Source organism: Merops nubicus, unplaced genomic scaffold (assembly GCF_000691845.1).
Source record: "Merops nubicus isolate BGI_N331 unplaced genomic scaffold, ASM69184v1 scaffold17050, whole genome shotgun sequence".
Taxonomy (NCBI): domain Eukaryota; kingdom Metazoa; phylum Chordata; class Aves; order Coraciiformes; family Meropidae; genus Merops; species Merops nubicus.
In genome coordinates, this window is record NW_008581066.1 from 42,544 (window position 1) to 51,971 (window position 9,428).

Sequence of the window (9,428 nt, forward strand, 5' to 3'; positions counted from 1 at the left end):
CATTCCTGGCACGACTGTCATGGGACCACCCGGCCCCCCTGGCCCCCCAGGCCCTCAGGGACCTCCTGGGCTGCAGGGCCCCTCAGGTAACTGTCCCCTTCTCCACCTTTGCAGACCCAAGGGATGGAGGACGTGCCCGGGCAGCACAAGTGAATGGATCAGCTCCAGGTTTCCATCTGAGGAGGGTGCAGGGGCCAGGTGGGGTTGTGCAGCATCCTGGCACAGGGCTTGGGTGCTCCTGGGCTCATCCTTGCAGCAGTGGTGGGGAGGATGAGAGGAACAGCAGGAGTTCAGCCCCTGAGCCAGCCCAGGAACCCAGGCAGGTCACCTGCCCTGGCAGCCAGGGGAAGGGAGGGGTTCATCCTGCAGCTCCTGGTTTCATTTTGCTTTGTGGCTGCACCACGTTGTTTCTCCACAGAGCCACAGATCAATAATTTTGTTAAAATCCCTCACACCCCTGAGTTCATGTGGGATCATAGAACCACAGGATGGTTTGGGTGGGGAGGGACCTTTCAAGGTCACCCAGTCCAACCCCCTGCAGGGAGCAGGGACAGCCCCAGCTAGAGCAGGGTGCTCAGAGCCCCAAACAACCTCCCCTGGGATGGTTCCAGGGATGGGGCAGCAACCACCTCTCTGGGCAGCCTGGGCCAGGGGCTCAGCACCCTCAGCATCCAACATTTCTCCCTTCTCTCTAGTCTAAATCTCCCTCTTTGAGTTTAAAACCATCACCCCTTGTCTTGTCCCAACAGACCCTGCCCAAAAATCCATCCCCAGCTTTCGACAGAGCCCCTTGAAAGTCCTGAAAGGCCCCCAGAAGGTCTCCCTGGAGCCTTCTCCTCTCCAGGCTGAACAAGCCCAACTCTCCCAGCCTGTCTCCCAGCAGAGGGGTTCCCCTCTCAGGTCATTTTTGTGCCCTCCTCTGGACCTGCATCATGTTTATCCTATATTTAAAGAGTCTAGTATGGAAAGAACTCATCTCCAGAGAAACCAGGGCTCTTACCCTCTAGCTCACGTGGCTCTCAAGGGAAAACTTGGTTGGTTTCTCAGTGTCTAGCTCAGAAATTGCCAAAGCAGAGGCCAGGAGCAGCACGAGGTCCTTGGCACTGCAGGGCACTGCCCACGAGCATCTCCTCTAACAGAGATTTGGCTCTGGGAGCAAAGAGATTTCAGCACGTAGCTTGAGGGCAGTGAAGGACCTGAGCTGAGTCAAGCTCTGAGTGAAACTTGTCATCCCTGCAGCCAAGAGGCTTTTTTTGCCCCCAAACATCAGGATAAAGGGTTGTGCCATGTGTGCTCCTCGTGCAAACCACCCAAATCACGTCAGGGGTGTTAGAAATTAGGGATAAACTAGGAAAAAATGGGATGAATCTTCTTGTTTCTGGGCTTTTGAAGGTTGAGCTGCATACCATAGCCTGTCACCCTCCTCCTCCTGGTCAAAGCTGGGCTTTGAGGGTTGTGGTGGGGTGAGAGGAGTTTTATTTCAAGGAGGATTTCCTGGCAAGCTCCTTCTTCAACAAGGTGATGTTGCATTTTGCAGGTGCCACAGACAAGGCCGGCTCCAGAGACATCCAGGTTGGTTGATCTTCTTCCAAAGAAAGAGCTCAGCTCAGGGTTCTGTTTTCCCAACCATTGCCCATGAATTTTGCTCGTGTTGGGTTTGCTGGTACAGCTCTGAAATCATCCCCACCCCTCCCTGCCTGTGCTACCTCAGGGCAGGGTTGCCCAGGAATTCTAAATCCCTGTGGTCTCCTTTGCAGCCAGCTGTGGTCCACCTTCAAGGCCAAGGCTCAGCAATCCAAGTGAAGAATGGTAAGGATCTCATCATGTTGGCTGTTACTCTCCTGCACCCCTGGCCTCATAGCTGGGTCCAGGTCTATCCTGTAGGACAGGTCCCTGGTTGTCCCTGCTGTTGGCCAACCCCCTGAGACAGACTCATGGAATATTTTGGGTGGGAAGGGACCTTTCAAGGTCATCGCATCCAACCCCCCTGCAGGGACAGGGACATCTGCAGCTAGAGCAGGGTGCTCAGAGCCTCATCCAACCTCCCCTGGGATGGTGCCAGGGATGGGGCAGTGACCACCTGGGCCAGGGGCTCACCACCCTCAGGGTCAAACATTTCTTCCTTTGGTCTGATAGTCCAATTCTCCTGCCCAGACCCCCTCAGAGGAGTCTTCTGTTGGGTCTCCATCCCCTTTCCCCTGTGCTCCTGTCTATCCCCAGATGATCTCTATCCTACACAGCCCAGTCATTCTGTCACGATGATTCTCCCCTCTCCTTGACCTCCAGATGTGTGTGGTGCCTCCTCCAACCTGCTGTTGTCTCATCAATCTTCCACAGCCCCTGATGACCAACCTTTCATAGCCAACCTCCTTTCCCACTCCATTCCAGGCCCTCGGTGGGTCCCTTTCCTGTCTCAGCCCCATTAGCCTGTGTTTTCCTCCAGTTTTCCCAGTACTTTAGGGCAGGAGGAGGTGCAGCTGCACTCTGAGGACACAGAGGTGCACAGCCACCAGCTCCTCCCCCAGCTTCCATGGTCCCCTGAGCATCCCCACCCTCCAACAGCCTTGGAGCCTTTCAGCTCAGGTCCTGCTGAGCCATTCCACATCCCCAAGCAGCTCTTTGCTCTCCTCCTCCCTCCCTGGCTCCCTGTCCACTTCCTGCTGGAGTTCCTGCTCCTCTTGCCAACAGCTGGGGCTCATCCATGTCCTGCCTCCCTCCTCATCCTCCTCACCACATCTGGCTGTGCTGGAGAGGAGCTGGTTGTCCTGTCCCCTGCCTGAGCCACCACGAGCAGCTCCCTGGGGAGCGTGGGGCTCCTGCCCCCAGCCCAGCCCTGGAGGGCTGCAGCTCCCAAGGGTTGCTGGGGCAGGGAATGGGCTAAAAAGTAATTAGCCCGTGGTTAATGAGGAGCCCTTCTGTTTACAGAGCTTCTGCTGCTCTCTAAGAGTGGGAATTGCCCCGAGTGTCCTCCCCTGCTGCTCGGGAACAATCCAGCCCAGGAGCTGTGGGTGCTGGCCAGCTGACAGGCAGCAGAAGACAGCCTGGCTGGGCTGCAAGAGGGCAGGGAGCTGGAAAGCAGAGGAGGTGAAGGCTGGGAGGAGAAGAGCTGGATTTACAGTCATAGAATTGGTCTGGTTGGAAGAGATCTTTAAGATCATCCAGTCCAACCATCCCCCAGCCCTGCCAGGTCCCCACTGCCCTGTGTCCCTCACCCCACATCTCCACGGTTTGGGAACCCCTCCAGGGGTGGGGACTCCACCACTGCCCTGGGCAGCCCTCAAGAGGCAGAAATTGTTACTCAGCTCCAACCTCAACCTCCCCTGGGGCAACCTGAGGCTGTTTTATCCTGTCCCTTGGGAGCAGAGCCCGCCCCCCCCCTGGCTCCAGGCTCCTGTCAGGAGCTGTGCAGAGCCAGAAGGTCTCCCCTGAGCCTCCTGTGCTCCAGGCTCAGCACCCCCAGCTCCCTCAGCTGCTCCTCCCCACACTTGGCCTCTAGACCCTTCCCCAGCAGCTCCGTTGCCCTTCTCTGGCCACGCTCCAGCCCCTCAAGGTCCTTCTGGGAGTGAGGCCCCAAACAAGGCTCATGGTGAGGTGTGTCCCCTGGACCTGCTCATGCTGTCAGTTGTTCCATGGGCTCTAGCACCAGAGGTGGTGGATCTATAAACCCCTGACCCTGCTGAGCCCCCCAGTCAGGGGTTAACGTGGCGTGACACGACCCAATTCCATCCTTGGTGGTTGTTTTGGCTTTTAAAAAACCTTAGGAAACGTGATGAGAAAGTATTTGTTAAATTAATGTTCATTACAAGCTCAAGAATGTTAAAAATCAAGGAACACCAGAATTCAAAGGGACTGTGTGACCTCGAGTTGGGCTCCACACACAGACAGGTCCTGGGAGAAAGGGCAGGACTGTAGCTGTGCATGAATTTTGACTGTTGCCTCTTGCTCTGAGGTGTAGTTTCCTCCTAGGGGTGATCCCAAGGTGTAGTTTCCTCCTAGGGGTGATCCCAAGGCTTAAATTGAGGGTGAAAGCTCCATCATGACACTCCTGCTGAGAATGTGAGAGGTGTGGGGAGGGGAATAAATGGGTTGGAAAGTAGGAGATGGGATTTAATGGTCCCAAGGCCTGGGTGATGTCAGCTGAGGATCTTTTTTTTGGAGGATTGGCTCTGGTCCCAAGTTTGCTGCAGAGTTTCTTGCCTGGTGCCAGGGAAGTCACCAGTGACAAAGCTTTGACAAGGGCCATGAAGAGTGGCTCTCTAGGAGGCACCTCAAGAAGAGCTGTTAGAATCACAGCTGGGATTTGGGATCTGTGGCTGGACGTCCAAAAAGAGTGTGAGAAACCAGCCCTGGCCTCTCAGGCCAATTAAGGAACGTTAATAAATACCTCACAGGATGGGTGTTGAGCTGCAAGTGCTGGAGCATCCTTGCTCTGGAGGAGGGATGATGCTGGGGAGGTGGTTTTGGTGTCAAACACTCCAATATTTCAGGAGAAGGTGAAGCTGGTCTGTGTCCAGCTCTGGGGAGCAGCGTGGTGACACCAGCTCACCTTCTCCTGACACTAAGCTGAGCTTGTTCTCCTACTGGAGTGTTTGACACCAAAACCACGTCCCCACCACCATCCTCCTCCAGAAGATCAAAGGGCCCTACCTCCCTTTTCAAGGTCTAGAATGGCTCTGGATGAGGAAAGGCACCATCCTCCTCCAGATCAAAGGGCCCTACCTCCCTTTTCAAGGTCTAGAATGGCTCTGGATGAGGAAAGGCACCATCCTCCTCCAGATCAAAGGGCCCTACCTCCCTTTTCAAGGTCTAGAATGGCTCTGGATGAGGAAAGGCACCATCCTCCTCCAGATCAAAGGGCCCTACCTCCCTTTTCAAGGTCTAGAATGGCTCTGGATGAGGAAAGGCACCATCCTCCTCCAGATCAAAGGGCCCTACCTCCCTTTTCAAGGTCTAGAATGGCTCTGGATGAGGAAAGGCACCATCCTCCTCCAGATCAAAGGGCCCTACCTCCCTTTTCAAGGTCTAGAATGGCTCTGGATGAGGAAAGGCACCATCCTCCTCCAGATCAAAGGGCCCTACCTCCCTTTTCAAGGTCTAGAATGGCTCTGGATGAGGAAAGGCACCATCCTCCTCCAGATCAAAGGGCCCTACCTCCCTTTTCAAGGTCTAGAATGGCTCTGGATGAGGAAAGGCACCATCCTCCTCCAGATCAAAGGGCCCTACACCCTTTTTCAAGGTCTAGAATGACTCTGGATGAGGAGAGGTGGAGACACCAACCCGTTGTGCTGGGCACTGAGCAGAAGGGGTGCCCAGCAGCGAGGGGTGGTGGACTTGAAGCTGTGGAGAGGAGCCTCAACCGAAGCACCAGAACTTTTAATTCTGGCCTCTCCTCACCCCGTTCCTTGACTCCTGCAGCTGAGGGGTTGTGGGGGAGGGTGTAGACTTTGCAATGTCACTGTATTTCTGTGCTCCCACGCTCCTCATCCTGACGGGTACTGAGTGACTGCCGTTTTCTCATACTGAGATCTTTCAGGTGGAGTCCTCAATGACTGGTCTCGCATCACTATGAACCCCAAGGTGTTTAAGCTGCATGCCCGCAGTGGGGAGCTGGAGGTACTGGTGGACGGCACATACTTCATCTATAGTCAGGTAGAAGTGAGTACGGTCCTGGGCCTAACTCCTATTCTTGTGTTCCAATGGAAGCCTTGCATGAACCACCAGAGGGCTCCAGACAACTGCCAAATGCCAAGAACTTGTCTGTGCTTTTAACCGCTTCCTGCTCTAGGAGATGTGTCCCAGGAAGACCTTAGAGGTTGGAAGCAGGAGGGGGTCACGCCTGACGTCCTAGTTTTGGAGACACACGCCCAACCAAGGGCTTTTTTTAACCCTTAATGCTCTGGGCAGTCAATCACCACCCCCACCTAAAGCTCCCTGCAGAACCAAGGGCCCAGCAGGACGCTGGGCTCCGGGCTGGTAATGGAGATGTTCAGACCCAAACCCCGACAGCTCCTGCTCTTTGGGAAGCCATGCCACTCTTTGTTAAGCCCAGGACTCCTGGCCAGGGTGGCTTGAGCCAAACTCCAGCCCCAGGTAACTCCCTTTTGCCTCCTCCACCTTCTTGGTGTGGCTTCAGAGCAGCAGGACGCCAGCGCTCGGGGCCAGGGGGGTGGCCCAGCTGCTGCTTCAGCTGGGAGCAGTGATGGATGTATGGACCTGCTGCCATCCAAAGGGCCTCACAGAGCCACAGGTTATTGCATTCTAATTTAGTACCTGGCTAATTAAGACGTCTTTTCCTCTCCCCATTCAACTAAAAAGCAGATGGGCTGGCATTTGACACGCTGCCCCCGGCGCCTCGCAGGTCTCTGAACAGGCCACGAGCTGCAAAGCTCACCCAGCCCTTCCAGAGCACTCAGGGTGTCCCCCCACCCGTGGACTTCAAAAACTGATCAGCTTCTGGGACAGAATTTAGCAAGACGTGAGATTTTCTGGGTGACAACCACAATCAAGCAACTTCCACCTTGCTCCAGGCTTCTGACGTTGCCTGCTGCTCATGATTTGCCTCTCCTCAGTTGGGACTGTACCAGGTTGGCTCAAGTGGGCTGTGGATGTCACCTTAGGTGCTCTTCCACGGAGCTGGTTTGGATGGGGACAGGAAAAACCACTCTACATCAGCCAGAGTGTAATTATCTCCTGAGTGCTCCATGCTCATTGCTGGCCACACCGTTGTGCCTCCGAAGCCTTGGTCGCTTGTAGTCCCTCAGGGAAGAAGAGGAGCCAGAAGTCTTGGGGTAGCTTCTGGAGCTGCAGGGTGTAGGCTGAGGAGAGTCAGCAGATGGCATCCAAAAGGGGCTGGGTTGCTTCTGTCAGGAAGAAGCAGCGACCTGGGACCAGCTTCTCTCTTTGGCCAGGTCTTTCTCGTGCATCTTGCAGGTCTTCAGAGTCAGCGTGTGGGAGCTGGTTAAGTCACGAGTAATGGAGTCCTAAGGACTCAGGGGCTAGGTCTGAACCAGCACAGACACTCTGAGGTCCTTTGCAGCCAAGCTGGGGAGGCTGGGAGAGTGTCCTCCTTGGAGTAGCTCTTGCCTTTCAAAGCACCTCACGTCCCATTACAAAGGTGTCAACTCCCAGTGCATCTTAGGGCTTTTTTGATGTCAACCCTAAAGGAGGCTCATGGGACCCAGAAAGCAGGACTGGCCAGGTAAGTGACAAGAGGACTTCAGTTAAAATCTTTGCCTGTTGGTTGGATGAAAAGCTCTTTGCTAGGGTTGTCTAGGTGGTTTTGTAACCAGGCCCGTGCAGGTTTGTGGTTTCTCCTGTCCCAAGCAGGGTGTGAAGGGAAGATTCGTAGCTCAGCCTTAGTGGATTCACAGCTGCTTGCATGCTGGTGTCGGTGTGGAGGACTGAGTTCCCTCCTGCTTAATTGGCTTGGGGTCCTTCCTGCCTCAAACAAGCCAAATTCCCACGAGTAGGGCCATCCCAGGGCTGAGATCAGCAGAAGGAACCTTAGCCGCACACCCCCAGAGGAACGCGGACGCGTTCCACGCGCCCCCTGACCCCTCTCTCCTCCCTGCTTCACCTCAGGTGTACTACATCAACTTCACAGACTTCGCCAGCTACGAGGTGGTGGTGGATGAGAAACCCTTCCTGCAGTGCACTCGCAGCATCGAGACGGGCAAGACCAACTTCAACACCTGCTACACGGCCGGGGTGTGCCTCCTCAAAGCCAGGCAGAAGATCGCCGTCAAGATGGTCCACGCTGACATCTCCATCAACATGAGCAAGCACACCACTTTCTTCGGGGCCATCCGCCTGGGAGATGCTCCAGCCTCTTAAGAGGAACTCAGAGGAAGGTCCCAGGGAGACTCACGGGGCTGCACCGTGCTGCTGTCCAGGAGCCTAGCAGTATTTCAGGGGGTTCTGTAATCCGGCCGTAAAGAAAACTGATCCAGAGCTATTTATTCCTAGATGTGAAAGCTGGAAGCACAGTTTGTCTTCTGTGACTTGGCGTTGGAGACTCGGATCCCAAACAAAAGCCCAAGCTAGCTGACCAAGCGTGGCGAGGAAGGAAAAAAAAAAGGCTCTTGGGGGCTGCCTTGTCTCAGTATTTCAAGTATTACTGCACTGATTCTCTGCTCTGTGATCTTCACAGGAGGCTTGTTGAGAGAGGTGTGGGTCTCTGCTTTTATGTTGCACTAGCAAGAGCATCCCAGGCGGTAGCGGGAGGAGACAGACTGTCGTGTCCAAATTGTCCTACCCAGGCACTCCTGCTTCTGCACGCTGAGGAAAGGAGGAGAGGGGAGGGAGGGAGGGAGGGGGGGAGGGTTTTTCTGCCTTCCCAGCTCGAGCTGGAAGGGCCACGGTGGGTGAGACGGGCTGGGAGCTGTTTACATTCATCCTCAGGAGCTCGAGCCGGGAGGACCGAGCAGGCTGCAAAAGCCAGAGGAAGAGGAGGAGGAGGAGGAGGAGGAAGGAAACCCTCCGTAGAGCAAATTCAGCAGGTAGGAAACTCCCACCACGACCCAAAAGTGACAAAAAAACCCAAAGGAAAAGGCCGACGACCGGGTCCAGCACCTCTGCTCCTTCCAGCTCCTGCCATTGCCCCAGAGGGGGGGTGCCCTGCCCTTGCCGGGGTTGCCTCCACATACTGCTGCTGTTCCAGCAATCTGGTGTTGTGTTGGGGTTGGTTCTTCTGTTGTTGTTGTCGTTGTTGTTCTCGTTTGGGTTTGGGTTTGGTTTTTTTTTTGTTGTTTTGTTTTGGTTTTTTTTTTTTTGGGTCTTTTTCATTCATGTCTTGCAAACCAGACCACATTTCTACAGGCTGCACCGGGCCGTGTAGAGCAGGCGCAGGTCCTTGTGAAAACACTCTGGAGGAAGTTTGTCATGTTTAAGAATAAAATATTCAAACAGGAATCTTTTTATTGGTTTTTTTTTTTTTTGTTTTAACCACCACCATCCTGCTTTTAGATGTGGGGTTTATCCTTCCTCCCCTCCCCCCAACCCCTTTCCTCTTGGCACCCTCCTACCTAAAACGCTCTTAATAAGTGGTGATGGAGTCTCTGGAAAAAAAAAAGGAAAAAAATTGCTTTTAAAAAGTCTGGTCCAGTGTGAAGTCACCACTTTTTCTTCTCTCTGAGCCCTGCTGAGTCTAGTCATAACTCGATTTCTGGTGACTAATAGAGGAGCTGGGACACTATTGTTTCTTTTGGCTTCTTGAGCAACTCTGTCCCGTTACCTCCCCTCCGCTGGGGAGACCTAAAGCTCTGAGATGTGCTCGAGCTGAGGAAGAGGCTGAAGCTCTAATTGCTCCTTTGTGTCCTCCCTTGGCTCCTGCTCGCTGGCCTTGGCTGTTTCTTTTCCCTGGATTCCTTCTCAGAGCGTGGCTTTGCTTTAAAAGCTACACAGGGTAGTGAAGCTTCAGCCCACGGGGC

The 9,428-nt window shown here is 54.4% G+C and overlaps 1 protein-coding gene across 1 annotated transcript in view; it reads left to right on the forward strand.

Moving 5' to 3' along the window:
* Nucleotides 1–8,227, forward strand: part of EDA (ectodysplasin A) — a gene marked incomplete at its 5' end in the record, with an annotated part of 27,921 nt that extends 19,694 nt beyond the window's left edge. The window contains 5 exon segments of the mRNA XM_008948598.1: nt 1–86; nt 1,538–1,572; nt 1,758–1,809; nt 5,525–5,655; nt 7,582–8,227. The exon segment at nt 1–86 is cut by the window's left edge and continues 12 nt beyond it. Coding sequence (XP_008946846.1) covers nt 1–86; nt 1,538–1,572; nt 1,758–1,809; nt 5,525–5,655; nt 7,582–7,833 — 556 coding nt within the window.
* Nucleotides 8,228–9,428: the final 1,201 nt, after the last annotated feature.